Raw genomic sequence first — 17,535 nt, 5'->3', positions numbered from 1 at the left:
CAGGGGCGAGGTGGCTGGGTGAAAGCAAAGCAGGGAAAGGGAGTCTTGGTGAGGGCAGAGCAGGGTGAGAGAGGCTGGGTGAGGGCAGAGCAGGGTGAGGGAGGCTGGGTGAGGACAGAGCAGGGGTGAGGGGCTGGGTGAGGTCGAGCAGGGTGAGGGCCCTGATACCACCTCCCTGTGGGAGATGGACCAAGGCCTGGACGCAAAGCCAGGCCGCTCCTGAGAGGGCCTCAGGAGGTCATGGTCAGGACAGCTGTGGGCACTGAGAAGACAGCATTGTGGTCATTCCTGAGGGGTGCCTCCTATCCGGGGGTGGGGAGGAACTGCACCCCAGCTGCTCCTCTGGCCAGATTCGAGCAGCTGAACTACAGCTGGGCATTGAGTCCTGCCTGGCTGTGAGGGCAGAGCGGCAGATAAGCACTGAGAACTGGGGCAGCTGGGCCTGGGGCTCGGGGCGGGCACCGGGTAGGTACTCCCACTCACTGGACAGCCAGCCAGCCTTCCAGGGTGAATTCACACAGTGCTCAGCCTTCCAGTTGGCCCTGCCCACCTGCCCGCCAGGGACAACAGCGGGGCGTGGAGTGGCCCAGGCTGACCTTTGTGCATTGGACAGTCCAGCTTCAGTCACCCTGTGAGGCGGCCAGAGCCAGTGCCCACCTCAGGAGCACAGCCCTTGGCTCATCAGCTCCAACGGTGCAGGGGAGAGGGGACAAGGGGCCACAGTGCGGCCTGGGCAGCCCCCCAGGCCACACACAAGAACATGGATCCAAACTTTATTTTGCCAACAACTCCTATGGTAACCTGCTCTGGCCAGGAGCGGACACGCAGGCCAGGCCGGTGCCAGTCAGTCCCAGCCAAAGTCCTGGCCGGTCATCTGATAGAACCTGCGGGTAAAGGGCCGGTAGAAGTCACGGAGGAGCCGCAGCACGGCGGGGGGCACCGGGGGTGCGGCTGGCCCTTGGCCATGCCCAGGCAGCGGGGGCGGCCACTGCCCTGTGCCTTCTTGAGGCAAGGGAAGCCCTTGGTGGCGTTGAAGTAGAAGTGCTTGTCGGTGACCACACGCCGCAGGCCCACCTCGCCGGCGGGGTCACTGACCAGGCCTCCCTGCTGACGAAGAGGAAGCGGGAGAGCGGAAAGAAACGCAGCCAGGGTGCCAGGTGCTGCGCGTACAGGCCGATGCGCACGGCGCTCCAGGCCGAGTCCACGGGGCCCAGGCCCTGGCGGAAGGCCAGCGCGCGGAAGCTGGGCAGCCCCGGTGTCCTGGACAGTGTCTGTGCGTAGTCAGACACGGCACGCGTCACGGGTTCCGCACCACCACAATAAGCCTGGTGTGGGGGGACATGCCATGGGCGCCCCGGCACCTCTCGCGTCACGAAGCAGCTGGGCGTCTTCTCCATGGTGACCTGCCCATCCAGGGTGCGTGGCATCAGGCTCCTGCGGGATGGGGGACGTGAGGGGTCCCTACCCAGGAAGCCCCAAACTCCCAAGGCCTGGATGTGGGCCTGCACAGTCCCCCAACCCCAGCGCAGTATCCCCCACACCGAGTAGTCCCCCTTGCTCCCAGCCCCTCTGGTCTCACTGTGCGGGCCCTGCCCCATGCCAGGGAGGACATGAAGGGGTGCTGTGCCTACCCTGAGCCCACTGGCCGCCCCGGCCTCCAGCCCTGAGAATCTGGCGTCGCTCACCTTGGGCACAGACCCCACCCCACAGCAGCTGTCCTCCACGGCTCCAGCCAGAGAGAGACTGGGCTTCGTGACGCCCTCCCTGCACCTGGCAGCCAGGTGGGGACGGGAGGCAGAGGCTCGGGCAGCTGAGCAAACAGGGAGCAGCCATGGGGGGGTGCCCAGGTGCCCCCATCTACCCCAGCACTGGGCTGGAGCTGACTGGCACATACTCCTGCCAGCTCAGACTCAAGCCCCCAGAGTGGGGCCCGAGTGTGCCCAGGCCTGGGGTGTTAGGGTAACTGAGCAAGGTGGGTGCAGTGGCAGGCCAGTGGCAGACCCTTTGCAGGAGACCGGGTCCGAGCTGATGAGGCCGCCCGCGGCTGCAAGCCTGTCCTCAGAAGCCCCTGCCACTTCCTGCCAGCCCTGAGGGCCTGGACACCCCCTCCCCACCTCCTGCGGGCACCACTGAGGAGGGGAGCAGGGGGCAGGGGACCCTACAGGGAAGGCAGGCCCTCCAGCTGGCTGAGACGTGTGGGGCTCAGCTAGCCTCCCCAGACTTGCAGGAGCAGAGGAAGGGGACTCTGACCCCGCAGAGAACATCTGACAACTTCACCACTGGCCTCTGCGCCCCTCCCCCACCATCTGGTCCCCATTTCCCTGCAGCTCGAAGCCAGACAGGCCGGCGCCCAGCCATCCTGCCCTGCCAGAAGGCTTCTCTGGACTCAGGACCCTTCCTCAGCATTCCTGCCAGGGGCCCCTGCTGATCCTTCCTGGTCCCCCGTCTTTCCTTAAGCTGGTCGAACTGCAGCTCTGCCTGGCCCCCCGCATGGCTCCCGAGCGGAGACTGCATGTCTGTGTGCCACCAAAGCCTGCAAGTGCAGCAGGTTGGAGCCTGGGGCCACAGACCTGAGATCAGGCCCCACGAGGGACCCTACCTAGAACCAGGGGTCCCAGCAACTAGGTGGGGGATGCTGGCACCACCCCCGCCCCCACAGCAGGCTCCTGCACTGGAGAGGGAGGGCTGGGGGGAAGAGTAGGTGATGAGGCCAGCCCCCACCCCAGGGTGCTCCTGAGGCAGCAGGGGGTGGGGGAGTTGTTAGAGATGTTCCAGGACCCCCACAGGCACCATCAGAGTAGGGTTCTCTCTCTCTTTTTTTTTCTTTTTGGGTTACACTCGGTGATGCACAGGGGTTACTCCTGGTTCATGCACTCAGGAATTACTCCTGGCGGTGCTCGGGGGACTCTATGTGATGCTGGGACTCGAACCCGGGTCGACCGTGTGCAAGGCAAACACCCTCCCGCTGTGCTATCGCTCCAGCCCCTGGGGTTCTCTTTTTGTGTTCAACAGATGCCCCTAAACCCAGGTGTGGTTTTCATGCAAACTAACACTAACAAGCAGTGGGGCTGGAGCAGCTGGGGCCTGATCACACTCACACACACACACACACACACACACACACACACACACACACACGCCCTGATCTTGCCCAGCCTGGTAGCTGCCCTAGGTGCTGTGCCCCCCAATCCAACTACACTCTAAGTTCACTGGGGAGACGGGCAGTTAAAGAACCAGGCCGGGGCATCCATGCAACGACCCCCGTGCCTTTGCCCGTCCTGTAGCACACACTCTCTGCAGGCCCCACAACCATGGGGCCCCTGCTCCCTGTAGGCGTCTGGGGGACACTTGGAGGAGGCTGCAGGGCCGGGAGGCGCGCTGGGAGTGGGAGACAGGAGTCAGCTACAGGGGCTCAGCTACAAGAGAGACTGCCCCCTTGCTAAGGCGCCCTCCCCTGCGCGCCCTCGGCTGGGTCCCCAGGCCCCAACCAAGGATTTCCCCGGAGCCTCCGGCTAGCGGCCTTCCTCCATTCGTAAAACCCGGGCAGTGGGGCCGAGGGTCGGGTCCGGGAAGGCCCCGGCGCTCACCGGTACCAAGCGAGGCCGCGCTCGTAGCGCCTGTCGAAGAAGTGGAGCTCGGAGCCGAGAGCGCGGACGTCGGGGTGCAGCCGCAGAAACTCAAGCCGCGCGCGCGGGCCGCCCTTCTTCACGCCCACGATCAGAGCCTGCGGGAAGCGCCGGCGCCCCGCGCCGCTGGCCACGGGCAGGCCGGGCGCCCCGGGGGCGCGGGCGGCGGGAGGGCGCACAGGCAGTAGGCGCCGAGCAACGCGGCGGCCAGCAGCACCGGGGCACTGGGCGCCCGCAGCGCCGCCCCCGCGCCCTGGCCCAGCCCGGCCCCGCCGTCCAGGCCGCCGCTACCTGCCAGGGGAACGCGCGGCGCCCAGGCCCGGGGGTGGCAGGAGGGCGCCCCGGGCGCGCACCCCGGCCCGCTCGGCGCGGGGCTAGACGCGCGGCTTCTGCTCGGCGTCCGGCGTCCAGCGCCGGGAAGGGCGGGGCCTGCAGTTCACGCCGGTCACGGACACGCCCCGCGCGGAGCTGGGTCCCGACCCCGACTCGCAGAGGGCGGCGACCCTGGCCTGCAGGACCCGCTCCTGAAAGGTTGATTGATCCTCTGGAGCTGGAACCAGACAGGCTTTCCGGTCTCCACCCGGGGAATCGCTCAGGACGCGCTCAGCCACCCGTGTGACAGTCGCGTAACAGCTGCTCCCCTGGGCGGCCCGGGACCGACTCAGACGCTGGCAGAGACCCGGACCCGGCACCGCGGGAGGAGCCAGCTCCGTGGGGGAAGGGCGGGCGCCCAGACTCCAGGCCCAGGGCGGGGCAAAGGTCGCACTCTCCAGACAGGGCCGAGACATCCCTCACGGGGCCTCTGGCTGGCCGCTCAGCACCCACCGGTGCCCAGAAGCCAAGCAGCTTGGGGGTGAAACGTGATGCCTCCCAGCAAGCCCCCACCCCACCCCGTGGTGTCCCCTGTGGTCCCACTAAGGGGGTCTTGGTGCGGTGACCCTGGTGCCTGGGGTCCATACACCCACGATTGCACTGCCCCAGGGCCGTGAGTGCTGGGTGGGGTAGCAGGAAGCAGGCTGGGATCCTCTTGTTGGGGCAGGGTATGTGGCAGGCGGGCGGGCGCACTCAGGAACCCAGGAAGGAGCCGCCTGTGCACAGGGGAGGGCAGGGAACCCTCGGGAGCCAGCGCGCAGCCCAGAGCATCACCGAGGGACCAGCTGGAGGTGGGGGGATGGCCATGGGACTGGGGCAGACAGCCTTTGGGCCCCTGCGGGTGGGGGCTGCCAGGCGCCCCAGGGCCAGGAGGGCAAGGGGCAGTGGGCCCACACAGGTGTCCAGTGCCCCAGCAGGAGCTGGGCACACACTGCCCTGCCGCGCCTCCTGAGCCGCTCTGGGGAAGAGCCCCAGGAGAGCCAAGGGCTCTCCCGGTCACTTTCCCTGAAGCCCAGCAAGGGAGTCACCGCAGCTGCTGTGCCTGGCGCTCATGAAGTGGGTGGGTGAGCCGAGGGCACCAGGCGCCAAGGCTGTGCATGGCCAAGGTGGCACCGCCCTGAGCTGGGCCGGGATGCAGGGCGGGGCTGCTGGGACCTAAGGGGGCTCGGACCCCGGGCTGGCTCCCTCTGCTGGACTGCAGCTGGCTGACCCCCACCCCAGCACCCGCGATGCGCGGGTTGAGCGCGCCCCCTGCCGGCAATCCCGTGCCGCCACACCGCGCCGACGCTAGAGGTGGGCCATTGCGGGGATTGGTGGGATATGAGGACGAATCTCCCACCTAAGGTTGGAGGGGCCGCCTTCATGCTCACCCTCCCTGAAGACAGTATGGAGACATGGCCGGAACGTAAGGACTGGGGGCTGGTGCCCGCAGCATAGTCCCCACTGCGGTGGAGGTCCCACACCCGACCCTGCACTCTGGCTCCCCTCCAGTGGTGCAGGCCAGAGCCAGGCAGAGGGTGGGTGGAGGGCCCTCCTGACGTCGCTAGGAAAGAAGGCAGCCAGGGTGCAATGCATTGATTTCATGATGGTTCTAGAGAGGACCCCAGCCAGAGGGGACGCTGAAGTGTCACCACAGCAAGCAAGTACGATGTTGGGACCCTGGGCCTGGGGTGAGGCAACCGGCGGGCAAGGCTGTGGCACCATGACTATTCCTGTGCCCAGTGCACGGATGAGGCAAGCCACATCCGCACAGATTGAGGAAGGGCTCGGGACCTCTCCCTGGCTGTCCCCAGCGGGTCACAGATTGTCACCGCTCTGGCTGCCTGAGGGTTTCACCAGAGCAGGTCATGCAGTGACAAGGCTGGGGCAGCCGACAGGTGCCTCATCTGCTTTCTCTCTCGGGGTCCGGGGGAGGTGAGTGCGAGCGTGGATAGTGCCCGGGTCTGGCTTGGGAAGGGGCCCCACACTGGGGGTCGAGACAGACAGGGAGGGGAAGAGAAGTAAAGTGGAGGGTACACCGCCACTCAGGGCTGGGGGGTGCCCAGGCCCGTGCGATGGGGAAGCACAAGGCAGCAGACAGGAGCATCCCCAGGAGAGCGAGCCGAGAGTCTCTGAGCCTCCCAGGCACCCTCTCCCTCTCCCTGTCTGAAGTCCACGGTCCATCCCTGGTGGCGGCAGAAAGGGCCACGTGGAGTGCTCGCCCGCTACTGTCCCTGGGAGGCAGAAGCATCTTGGTCTGAAAGAGAGGAGAGGAGGCCCCGGGGAATGAGGTTTCCCACCTGCCATGCCCCTCCGTTCCCTGACATCTGTAGGAGAGCCCAGAGTCCCTCTTCCTCCAGAGACGGAGGACAAAGAACTAGAGAAGACCTTTGCAGCCCGCCAGGCCAGCCCTGCCCGCACACACCAGCCTCCTCTCTGCATGGCACCTGCTGCCTCACCCAGCCCCAGCACACAGAGGGCAAAGCCAGGGTGAGGAACAGAGCCCAGGCCTGTATGTCGCGCGGACGGCCACGTGTACAGACACGGCAATGACCTGTGTGAGCTGCAGAGAGGGGCTGAGCGAGTGAAATTCAGGGCCAACCTGGAGAAACAGCTTCCACCAGGGTGCTGGGCAGGCCCCTGCAAGAGTGTGTGTGTGTGTGTGTGTGTGTGTGTGTGTGTGTGTGTGTGTGTGTGTGTGTGTTGGCAGGGGAGGCTGAGAAACCGGCAGCAAACCCTCCACTCCACTCAGGCCCCGACAAAACCCTCTGGGGTGTCCATTCAGATATCTGCTGGGGGTGCGAGCCGCCTCAGCACCAGGGCCAGGCAGGCCCTCTGGTGGTTGACAGCCCCTGTCGGGGTGGCACCAAGAGTCGGGTGTGCTCGCTGTCCGCCTGCATGCCAGCTCACCTTTCGGGACGAACTTGAGCGAGCTGCTGAAGATTCAGAAGCGGGACTGGCCGCGCTTGGGGCCGTCGTTCAGGAACTCATGGCCCAGGCCATTGCCGCACTTGCCACAGGACACCTGGGCACAGGGGAGCCGCTATGAGGCGTGGGCACGGCAGAGGCCTCCCTGCGAAGGCTGCCCGGTTCCTCCCGCCCCAGAGCAGCAGGACAGGGGTCCCGGCACCCAGTCCTCCTCCCGCAGCCCCAGGTGGAACACCCACCTTTAAGGCCTCGGGCCGGTTGTGCTCAGGACGCTTGGCCACACTGTCGGCATGGACGGTCTCGGTGAAGGCTGGCCACGGGGACGAATGGGCATACTTGGAGCGGCTGGAGAACAGCTCGTAGCCACACTTGGCGCACACGTACACACCTACGGTGGGTGAGAGGCGGGAGCGGACATGGCGGTGTGCCCAGCCCAAGGCCAGCAGAACCCAATACGGGACACGCAGGGGAGCCCCAGGCAGGCAGCTGGCTGAGAGAAGGGGACACGGAAGCCACCGCCTCCACCAGCCCTCCCTGCCCAGTGGCATCCCGGCCGCCCAGCCAAGCTTGAGTGGACAGCCAGGGGCAGCTCCTCAGGCAGGAAGAGAATAGTCACAGGGGAGAGAAGAGCAGGAGGGGGCAGGCATTAATCTGCCCCCAAAGATCACTTTGAGGTACCACTGGTGTGTCCCCCCAACACACACGGGTCACTTTTCTTTTTTCTTTGCTTTTTGGTTCACACCTGGTGATGCACAGGGGTTACTCCTGGCTTTGCACTCAGGAATTACCCCTGGCGGTGCTCAGGGGACCATATGGGATGCTGGGAATCGAACCCAGGTCGACCATGTGCAAGGCAAACGCACTACCCGCTGTGCTATCGCTCCAGCCCCTTCTTTTCTTTTTTCTTGCCACACAGGGCAGTGCTCAGAGGTTACTTCTGGCTGTGCGCTCAGGAATTACTCCTGGGGGAATGTATGGATGCCGGGGATCGAACCCGGGTTGGCTGAGTGCAAGGCCAGTGCCCTACCCACGGTGCTATCAGTCTGGCCCCAAGATGACTTTTCTTAGGAAAAGGTTGCAAAACTCACTTGCAGAACAGGAAGCTAGATGGGAGGGAGGGGGAGGCATTACAGAATCACACAGGAAGCTGGGGGTACGGGGGGGGGGGGGCAGGGGAGGGCGTTACAGATTCACCCTCACCCATTGCCCAGCCCGGCCTTGGCTGAGAGCCAGAGGAGGCGCAACCAGGAGAGAAGCTGCTGTGGATAGGCTCTAAGACCACACCTGAGGGCTGAACATGGCTCTGGAAACAGCCCAGACCCCCAGGACTGACGCCCAGAAGATCCTGCTCTGTCTTAGCACATGACCAGGTGGCACAACCCACAGGAGTGATCTCCAGGGCCACCGGGAGCTTTGGGTGAGAGCTGGCCATGTCCCACACCAATCCCTCCTGGCTGTTCTGTCATACTTCAGTGACCCGGCTCCCTCCCACGATGTCAGGATCAAACTTCAATGATCTAACTGAGGGGGGCAGAACCCATGAAGACAGGAGCAGAGGGGACATAGAGCAAAGGTGATGGTGAAGGAATCTTGGTAAATTAGTACAATAAATTTATGCCATGTTGCAACCATGTCATCTTATATGATAAAACAACAAAATAAAAACACATTTTAGTGATTTTATCATGTCATCTATTATAATGAAACAAAGTAAAAACACATTTCAGTGATGAGATTCACTGGCTTCACTTGGAATTACACAAGCCGAGGACCTGGGCAGGTGCGGGTGCTGTTCTGGCCCACAGGCAGCAGGCCAGCACACTCTCTAGACAGAATGTTCTGTGCTGGCCAATGGCATATCCCGGCCCTGGAAGGGCGGACGGGGCAGGGGGAACACCTGGAGCAGGTCCCGGGCTCAGGGCAGGCGCGGTTTCAGCGCCACTTTCCAATACTGCTCCTACGTGCCCAGCTGACGGACACTACCCCGGGTCATGGACCTGGTCCTACAGATTTGCCACGTGCCCCTCCGCCCCAAGCAAATTGCACGCACACTCCCAAGGCCGGTCCTAGGCACATCGACGCTCCTCCGTAACGCCCCCTCCCCGCACGACCCCTACTCTCCGGGACCTCTGCCTTCTCCCTTCCACCCACTCCCGATCCATCGCTCCCCTCCACACCCCCATCGCATATCAGAACCCCGATGCCTTTCGGACGCGCGCCCACACCCCCTGGCCTTCCAGGAGACCCCGAGTCGTACCCGGCTCAAAGTGGTTCTGGAAAACCTCGCCCCCAGCAAAGCTGCAGAACGACATGGCGCTCCCGGAGCGCAGCGCCTGCACACTCGGAGCCCGCGGCCCGCGACCCGCAGCCGTCCAGCCGGCGCCGCCCCTGCCACTCCAGAGGCCAATCGCGCCCCGCGCCCGCGACCTGTCGCCACGCCCCCGCCGGCGGACCAATCGCGCCCCGGGACGCCGGACCACGCCCACGGAGCGCGGTGCCACGCCCCCTCCCCAGAGCCAATGTCTCCGCAGGACGCGGGTTCCGGCTTCCGCCCCGAGAGGCGCTGCCGGCGCGCAGAATTGGTCCGGACCGCGCTGAGGCCCCGCCCCCGCCCGCCCGGCCCCGCCCCCTGCCGCGCCGCCCCGAGCGCCAGGTGGCGCCGCAGAGTCGCTGCTGGGCCCAGGACTCGCTCCTCCCCGCACCTTACTCCCGGCACCCTCCTCCCGGCGCGCTCCTCCCGGCGCGCTCCTCCACGCACCCTCCTCCCCACAACTTCCATCCGGCGGCCCTTCAGCACGCACCTTCCTCCCAGCACCCTCCACCCCGCACCCTCTTCCCTAGTCCTTCTCCCTGCACCCTCCTTCCAACGGCCTCTTCCCTGCATCCTCCTCTCTGCGCCCTCTCCGTGCCCTCCTCCCAGCGCCTTGCCGCGGTCCACCAGGGTTCCATCCCGGCCTCCCATATGATCCCCTGAGCACCCGCGGGGCTGATCCCTGAGCACCCGCGGGGCATCAGGGCGTGTGACCCAAACTACAACACACAGAGTTGCCCAGCCTTTATTAAACAGGGGACAGACAGGTGGGGGCCCTGCGCGTTCCGGGCCACCACCTACAAGTCTCCCGCCGTCTCCCGCTTTTCCTTCTCGAGGTGCTTCTTCTGGGGACCCTGATGGGGACAGGCGAGTGTGGCTGGGAACACGGTCCTCGGGACACCCTGGCCACCTGCCCCACCCTGGTCTGAGTGGGTGCATCCCCCCGCTCACCATGAAGGCCCTCTTCTCCTGCGCCGTCTGGAAGCGGCCGTAACCGAACTTGGAGGTGGTGTCGATGAACTTGAGCTCGATGTTCTCCAGCGCCCGGCGGCTGTGGTGGACCAGGAGGGACTGCGGCGGGAGGGGAGAGGGGAGGTCGGAGGGGCCCCTCCCCCCTCCTCCTTCCTCCCCCAGGCCCAGGCACTGACCTTCCTCAGCGTGATGACCCTCTTCCTGGTCCCCGCGATGCAGCCCTTGAGCATGACGAAGTCATTGTTCACTTCCCCGTAGTGGGGGAAGCCGCCCTGCGGGTGACGCGGCTCAGGGAAGGGAGGGGGGCACCGCCTGCCCCTGCCCTCCTCCACGGGCCCAGGCCTTCATGCTCGCTCTCCTACACGCTGCCCCATGGTGGGGGCGGGGGACTGAGCTCTGGGGACCAGCTGGCAGGTAGCGCTGCGGCCTCACCAGTGGCGTGATGGATTTGTCAGTCACATCGTAGCTGGTGGCCGCGTTGTTCCTGACCATCTTCCCGTCCTCCATGTGCAGCCCCCGGCCGATGCGGTAGATCTGTGAAGGAAAGGGGTCTTGGGGACAGCGGCAGGAGGCCCCTGGCGCGCCCGCTGGGTGAGGGTCGGGGCGCACCTTCTTGTTGAGCTCCGTGCGGTGGTGGTAGCCCTTCTGGCCTGCCCGGGCGATGGAGCAGCCCACGCGAGCGGGGTGCCAGGCGCCGATGCACGCCACCTTGCGCAACCCCTTGTGGGTCTTGCGGGGCAGCTGCTTGGTGTGCCAGCGGCTGGTGACCCCTGGAGGAAGGAGCCTCGGCTGAGTGGCCGGCGGGCCGGGCCTTTGGCCCCTGCCATCTGCCCCCTACCTTTGACGCCCTTGCCCTTGGTGACGGCGATGACGTCGATGACCTCGCTCTGGCTGAACACACTGTGCACGGACACCTGCTTCTCCAGGCGAGCCTGCGCCCAGGCCACCTTCTCGGCCACGGTGCCGCCGTTGAGCTGGATCTCCATGATGTGGGCCTTCTTCTGCCGGAAGGGCAGCAGCTTCATCTGCGGGCACCGCCGGGTCAGGGAGCCCCACACACAGCGAGCAGCGCCCGCCCGAAGGCACCCTGGGGATCTGGGCGCTGCTGTGGGGGCTGGGGGACGGGGCACTGTGCCAGGAGCTGGCGGCCCCAGAAGGAGACCGATGTCCAGACCATGGCAGGAGGGGGCGAGGCGGAGCGGGGCAGGGTCTGGTCACTGCCCTGAGGCCCTGGCTGTGTCCAGACCTCAGGGATCTCCGCAGGGCCAGGGAGTGCAAGGCCTTGAGTGGTGGTGGTGGGGGGTCGCTGCATGTGGATCATTCCGGAATCCTGGGCACAGCTGTGTCACGCTCACACCTGCAGACCCATGGGCAGTGGCCATCTGCGGAGACCGCATGGCAGTGCCCGCTGCCAGCCTGCTGGGCCCGTGCCTGAAGCCTGTGTATTTTTAGGCTGACATTTGCCTCCTGGACAGTGGTGGGGGAGCGGGAGGGTGGAGCTGACCTGGGTGTGGACAATGACACGAATGACCTTGCAGTACTTCTTCATGGCTGCGAAATCCTTCTGCAGCTGTTCCTTGCCCCGGGTGTCCCGCCACCGCCGGCAGGCCTTGGTGAAGGCCTTCTTCTTGCTCTTGTGCCTGTGGGCCCGCACCACTCAGCGTGACCGGGGCCCTCCCCCTTGCCTTCCTGGGCTGCACAGGCTCCGGGTCTGGAGGCCTGAGTTTCCTCCTCCGTAAAATGGGTGCCTTCTCTGCCCCCTGGGGCTAGGAGGGCAGAAGCGGGGAGGGGTGCTCTGGGTGCTGACCCACGGGAAGAGCAGGACACGTCCGGCGGGGCCCAGTGCCCGCAGGCAGTTACTGCCCAGTCCCCCAAGATCCAGGGGCCAGTGACTGGGATAAGAAGCATGTCCACTCCCCAGAAACGGCAGCCAGGCGGTGGGGCGAGGGGGCTGCCCTGGGTGCGGCAGGGGCTCCTGCCCAGGCCTGGCCGCGGCCTTTCTCCCCCAGCTCGGGGAGCTGGAGTCAGCGCTGCCTTCACCCTGACCTTCTCCCCAGGCCCGCCGCCAGCCCCCCTCACCAGTTCTTGTAGAAGCGCCGTCGGCACTCATCACTCAGGTGCTCCGCAAAGATGGTCTTGAAGCTCCGAAGGCCACGGGGGGTGGCCACGTAGCCCACCACGCCCACCACCACCAGCGGCGGAGTCTCCACGATCGTCACCGCCTCCACCTCCTCCCTCTTGGAAATTTCTGGGTGACACCAGAGACCACACTGGACAAGTCTGCAGGACCCCACAAGGGGCAAGCCCCCCCGCCCCCGCAACCCTCCTGCTCGTGGATGGCGAAATGCCCCAGCCCAGAGCAGCCACCTGCTCTGCCCCTTCCCCTGTGCCAGGCAGAGTCCCGGCCTGACCTGGGTTGCCCCAGCTGTCTGAGAAGCCCTGGGGACCGGGTGGCTGAGCCCCCCAGGCCAGCAGGGGCCTCCTTCAATCAGCACAGCTCAAAGTGCCTCCTCGGAAGCCCGGAGTCTGGGGCCTTGGTGGAGGTGAGGGGCTCTCAAGGCGGATGGTGGGAGCAGGGACACACACAGTGACCCAGGGCAGCAGGCTGGGCTGGCGGGACCAAGCCCCTGTCACAGCTCTGGGTGGGACCAGCCATCTTTACCGGGTGGCCTGTGTATCCTCCCAGCCCCCACGGGGAGTTAGAGCGCACAGAAAAGATGTGGGGGGCAGAGTGATGGCTCAAGGGCTGATCAGGGTCCCCAGCACTCCTCAGCCACCCCAGAACCCATCTTCAGCGACCCGGAAACAAAACAAAACTGTGTGTTGGGGCCGGAGCGATAGGACAGCGGGGAGGGCGTTGCGCTTGCACGTGGCCAGCCAGATTAGATCCCTGCACCCCATATGGTCTCCCAGGAGTGATTCCTGAGTGCAGAGCCAGGAGTGAGCCCTGAGCATCACCAGGTGTGGCCCAGAAAAGGAAAAGGAAAACCAAACCAACAAAAAAGTGCATTGTTGCAGCCACCTTTTGTTTTATCTTTGGGTTTGAGGGTATTTGTGTGTGTTTGTGTGTGCGTGTATGTGTATGTGTGTATGTGTATGTGTATATATATGTGTATGTGTATATGTATGTGTGTATGTGTGGTATATGTGTGTATGCATGTGTGTGTATATATGTGTATGCACACGTGTGTATGTGTGTGCACCATACCTGGTGGTGCTTTAGGGGCTCCTCCTGCCTCAGAGCCCTGGGGTCACTTCCAGTGTGCTCAGGGGGCCACGTGGTGCTGAGGACAGACCCAGGTCTCCTGCCTGAGGCCCAGCCTGTTAAGTCCTGTCTGCCTGGGGCACCCACACTGCCTGACCCTCCCACTCCTCTCTGGGCGACCTCTCTGTGCTTCAGTTTCCTCATCTGAAAAACGGGTGTCATGACAAAGCCTGTGTGGAGGGTGGACAGGGCCCGCCCTCTAGGGTCAGTATCCCAGCAGCTCCTTCCCCGGTGGTCTCTTGCCCTCCTGAGCTGGGCCCCAGGGAATCCCCCAGCCCCCAACCCCGTTGGCCTGCACCTGGCACTCACTGAGGCCGGGCCGGTGCACCTCCCGCAGCGTGTGCGTCATGCCTGCCTTATAGCCCAGGAAAGCGGTCAGGTGCACTGGCCGGCTGGGGTCGTCCCTCGGCCACGTCTTCACCTTGCCCCGGTGCCGGCGACTCCGCTTGTGGGGCAGAAAGCCCAGATGCCCGTGCCGAGGGGCTGAGAACTTCCGGTGGGACTGGAGGCGGGAGGCAGAGCTGGGGCTCCTGGCGGCAGGGGTGGTCTCGGAGCCCAGCCCCTAGGAGAGAGCCGGGGGCCCCTGCGCCCCTCTGTGCGGGACGTGGCCTGGGGTGCAGCAGCACCCACTCCCCCAGGTCCACGGCAGCCTTCCCCCACCCAGGCCCCGCAGGCCTGGGCCCCGCCTCAGCCCCCCAGTTTCCGGAGGCCCCAGGCATTCCCACTGGGGAGCCCACCTGCACCCCAGAAAGCCCCCACTCCGGCCCCAACTCACTGACCATGACAGCGCAGCGAGAAGGGAAGGGTCCTCCCTGCCAGCTGCCACACACAGAATGGCCATGCCAGCGCGCAGCGGCCAGGGCCCAGATTTAGACCTGGCAGGAAGGAGGCCCAGCCACCTCGTGGGCACAGCCCTGGGCCAAGAGCTGTGTGTAGGAGGGGCGGGGGAGTGGGGATGCATGCCTGTGTCTGCATGTGTGTGTGCTTGTGTCTGCGTGTGTGCGTGCCTGTGTCTGCATGTGTGTGTGCCTGGGTCTGCGTGTGTGCGAGCCTGTGTCTGCATTTGTGCGTGCCTGTGTCTGTGTGCCTGGGTCTGTGTGTGCGTGTGTGCAAGCCTGTGTCTGCATGTGTGCATGCTTGTGTCTGTGTGTGCATGCCTGTCTGCATGTGTGAATGCCTGTGTCTGCGTGTGTGCATACCTGTGTCTGCGTGTGTGCATCCCTGCCTGCGTGTGCATGCCTGTCTGCATGTGTGCATGCCTGTGTCTGTGTGTACATACCTGTCTGCGTGTGTGCATGCCTGTGTCTGCATGTGCACATGCCTATGTCTGCATGGTTGTGTCTTCCTATGTGCACACCTATGTCTCCGAGCTTGTGTCTGTGTTCATGCCTGTGTGCATATCTATGTCTGCATGTGAGCATGCCTGTGTACATATATGCCTGTGTCTACGTGTGTCGATGTGTGTATGCTCCTGTCATTTGATGCCTGCTGTGACCTTTCCAGGTCAGAGGTAAAGGTCACTCTCACCTAGTGGGGATCTTCTCTTATTCAGGGAGGGTTTGGGCCTATTGGCTGGGATGGCATCTACGGCATCCACGACATTTCTCTCCTGTCTGAGGGCTATGAACCTGAGTCTGAGGGTTGTGGGGGGCCAGAGGACACCCAGGGCCTCGCTCTAACAGCTGAAGTGTTCTTGAATTCAAGTGAACTTGAATTTGGGGCTTTAGGTTTAAACAACAGTGGCAAGAATCTGCCTTTAACCCCAAGGGTCCCACAGCTGCCTGACTATGGTGCATGGGTGCGTGCCTGCAGTGTCCCTGCACCGTGTCAGGTGGAGACTGTACCAATCCTAGATTGGTACAGTCAGGGTGACCCTGACGAGCCTGGGTCACCGTGACACTCACTGCCGTTTTTTTGGGGGAGGAGGGTCACACCCGGCAATGCACAGGGGTTACTCCTGGCTCTGCATTCAGGAATTACTCCTGGCCATGCTCAGGGGACCATATGGGATGCTGGGAATCGAACCCGGGTCAGCTGCGTGCAAGGCAAACGCCCTACCCGCTGTGCTCCAGCCCCAGGGACTGCCCTCTTGATTCACGCGCACTTGCATGTGGCTGTGCTATGGCGGGAATCGCCAGGAGCTCCTTTGGAACTCAGAGGGCAGAACTACCAGCATGATTCTTGGTGCACGCAGGGCCCTCTTCAGCCCTGTAATTTGTTTCTGGGTTTGGGGCTAATACACACACTTGCTTGAGGCTGATCAGTCCCAGAGCTTCTTTTGTTTTTTATTTTTATTTTTAGGCCACATCCCGAGGCTCTTCATTCGGGAATGACTCCCAACGATGCTTGGGGGGACCATATGGGATGCTGGGTCACTCGCGTGCAAGGCGGGCACCAAATGGAAAGTCACGTGTTCCTGTGTCAGTCTCCTGAGGCTGTCAGCAGGGCTCTCGGATTCCTGCACTGCGGGCTAAAGCTCTGACGCTAGCGCCCGGCAGGCTTCCAAAGACGCGAGACCAAGGAAGGAGGTCATCATCTCAAAGAGGGTTACCCGCACCAGGATTCTATCCCAGCAGTCACCCGGTCGGCCGAACTACAAGCCCCACGGTGCTCCGCGGCGGCAGCCGAACTACAAGCCCCATGGTGCTCCGCGGCGGCGGGCCCTGCGCAGGCGCGGCGGCCTAAGGGCGTCCTCTGAGCGGGCAAGCCAGGCCACAGCTACAGCTCCGAGGCGGCGACCGGACCGGAGGGGCGTCTGGCCGCCGAGTCCGCAGCGCGCCGCCAACATGCCGGACAAGTGGGACAAGGACGTGTACCCCGAGCCCCCGCGCCGCACGCCGGCGCCCTCGCCGCAGACCGCGCTGCCCAACCCTGTCACCTACTTGATCAAGGCCTTCGACTTCCTCGTGGACCGGCCCGTGACCCTCGTGAGAGGTACGGCCCCCCGGGGCCCGCGGCGACCCCCGAGCCCGAGCCTGAGGGGCGGCGGTGTGGGGCCTGCCGTGCGTGTGTCCGGACCCCGGGCCCCCGCGCGGGCTCCGTGCGCTGCAGCCGAGGGCTCCCCGCCCCACCCCCGCCGTGACCGGGTCCGCGCCCCGCGCGAGCGCCCCCACCTCTGCCCGCAGTTCCGCAGCAGCGCCGGCTTCGGGTGCTTAGCGGGACGGCAGGGCCTGGTCAGGCGCAGCCGCCCGGGCGTTGCTTCGGGCCACTGTGCAGGGGGTGCCGGAGAACCACCGTTGGGGACGTCGAGGCGGTCTCCCCGCCGGGTGTGTCCTGGGGGATCGCAGTGCAGGACCGCTTATCAGGGGGGCGTGCGGAGCAAGGGTCAGAGTTCTGCAGGTGGCCAGCCCCGTGGGCCACCTTGAGAAGTGCATCAGGAACACAGGGGCACCAGTGGGGACCCTGCCAGCCCTCCCTTGCAGGCGCCCCACTCTAGCGCGGCTTTGTCTGCAGAGTTCATTGAGCGGCAGCATGAGAAGAACAGGTACTACTACTACCACCGGCAGTTCCGGCGCGTGCCCGACATCACCGAGTGTGCAGAGAAGGACATCCTCTGCATGTTTGAAGCGGAAATGCAGTGGAGACGAGATTAGTAAGTTCCTAGCCACCTTTTCAGAATCCCACAGGTGGGGAGGTGGTCTCACATCGCTGCTGACCACCTGTTCTTTCTCTTTAAGCAAAGTGGATCAGGAGATCGTCAATATAATCCAAGAGAGGATGAAGGCCTGCCAGCAGAGGGAAGGGGAGAGCTACAGGCAGAACTGTGCCAAGGAGCTGGAGCAGTTCACCCAGGTGGCCAAGGCCTACCAGGACCGCTGTGAGTGAGCACTCCCTGCACCCCACCCTTGCCCAGCCCGGTCGGGTGGGGGCAGAGTAGAGCCTGTGCCTCCTCTCTCCACAGATCACGACCTAGGGGCCCACTACTCCGCCAGGAAGTGCCTGGCCAAGCAGAAGGACCGGATGCTGGCTGAGAGAAAAGCAGCCAAGGAGGCCGCTGCCGCCTGAGCCCCTGGCACCTGCCTGCCTGTCACTCGAGATCAATAAACAGAATGATAATTGTTTGTGTCCCCTTTAGTTTCTAG

The 17,535-nt window shown here is 64.5% G+C and overlaps 4 protein-coding genes across 4 annotated transcripts; 1 reads left to right on the top strand and 3 right to left on the bottom strand.

Annotated features, from left to right (window-relative positions):
• Window positions 1-844: 844 nt before the first annotated feature.
• On the bottom strand, window positions 845-5,362 carry HS3ST6 (heparan sulfate-glucosamine 3-sulfotransferase 6). Its single transcript, XM_004604413.2, is given in 9 exon segments — window positions 845-939; window positions 942-1,100; window positions 1,103-1,300; window positions 1,303-1,349; window positions 1,351-1,434; window positions 3,588-3,783; window positions 3,786-4,055; window positions 5,223-5,285; window positions 5,338-5,362. Coding segments are annotated over 9 exon segments (1,137 nt in total).
• Window positions 5,363-5,563: 201 nt separating this feature from the next.
• Window positions 5,564-9,318, bottom strand: MSRB1 (methionine sulfoxide reductase B1). Its single transcript, XM_004604191.2, has 4 exons — window positions 9,163-9,318; window positions 7,145-7,293; window positions 6,888-7,002; window positions 5,564-6,234 (listed from the first exon to the last, which is right to left on the bottom strand). Exons 1-4 carry the CDS (start codon window positions 9,215-9,217, stop codon window positions 6,203-6,205), a joined length of 351 nt encoding a protein of 116 aa, XP_004604248.2. The 5' UTR covers window positions 9,218-9,318; the 3' UTR covers window positions 5,564-6,202.
• Window positions 9,319-9,945: 627 nt separating this feature from the next.
• RPL3L (ribosomal protein L3 like) lies at window positions 9,946-14,305 on the bottom strand. Its single transcript, XM_004604190.3, has 10 exons — window positions 14,233-14,305; window positions 13,763-13,955; window positions 12,268-12,436; window positions 11,693-11,828; window positions 11,027-11,213; window positions 10,798-10,958; window positions 10,621-10,722; window positions 10,365-10,460; window positions 10,168-10,287; window positions 9,946-10,070 (listed from the first exon to the last, which is right to left on the bottom strand). Exons 1-10 carry the CDS (start codon window positions 14,233-14,235, stop codon window positions 10,014-10,016), a joined length of 1,224 nt encoding a protein of 407 aa, XP_004604247.2. The 5' UTR covers window positions 14,236-14,305; the 3' UTR covers window positions 9,946-10,013.
• Window positions 14,306-16,114: 1,809 nt separating this feature from the next.
• Window positions 16,115-17,511, top strand: NDUFB10 (NADH:ubiquinone oxidoreductase subunit B10). The gene is made up of 4 exons (XM_004604188.2): window positions 16,115-16,387; window positions 16,907-17,045; window positions 17,131-17,270; window positions 17,355-17,511. The coding sequence occupies exons 1-4, from the start codon at window positions 16,240-16,242 to the stop codon at window positions 17,456-17,458; spliced, it is 531 nt and encodes a 176-aa protein (XP_004604245.1). The 5' UTR covers window positions 16,115-16,239; the 3' UTR covers window positions 17,459-17,511.
• Window positions 17,512-17,535: the final 24 nt, after the last annotated feature.

The sequence above is a fragment of the Sorex araneus genome, chromosome 4 (genome assembly GCF_027595985.1).
Source record: "Sorex araneus isolate mSorAra2 chromosome 4, mSorAra2.pri, whole genome shotgun sequence".
Classification (NCBI taxonomy): domain Eukaryota; kingdom Metazoa; phylum Chordata; class Mammalia; order Eulipotyphla; family Soricidae; genus Sorex; species Sorex araneus.
Note: the sequence above shows the minus strand (reverse complement) of the source record. Positions and strands in the feature narration are given on the sequence as shown.

What these genes read in the sequence shown, in the direction of transcription:
- RPL3L (XM_004604190.3), bottom strand. An exon ending in GGTGCACCGGCCCGGCCTCA is followed by an intron (nt 12,437 to 13,762) that starts GTGAGTGCCAGG and finishes GGTGTCACCCAG; the next exon opens with AAATTTCCAAGAGGGAGGAG. An exon ending in CAAGGGCAAGGGCGTCAAAG is followed by an intron (nt 10,959 to 11,026) that starts GTAGGGGGCAGA and finishes TCCTTCCTCCAG; the next exon opens with GGGTCACCAGCCGCTGGCAC.
- NDUFB10 (XM_004604188.2), top strand. Translation starts at nt 16,240, where the DNA reads ATGCCGGACAAGTGGGACAAGGACGTGTACCCCGAGCCCCCGCGCCGC. An exon ending in GCCCGTGACCCTCGTGAGAG is followed by an intron (nt 16,388 to 16,906) that starts GTACGGCCCCCC and finishes CTTTGTCTGCAG; the next exon opens with AGTTCATTGAGCGGCAGCAT. An exon ending in ATGCAGTGGAGACGAGATTA is followed by an intron (nt 17,046 to 17,130) that starts GTAAGTTCCTAG and finishes TTTCTCTTTAAG; the next exon opens with CAAAGTGGATCAGGAGATCG.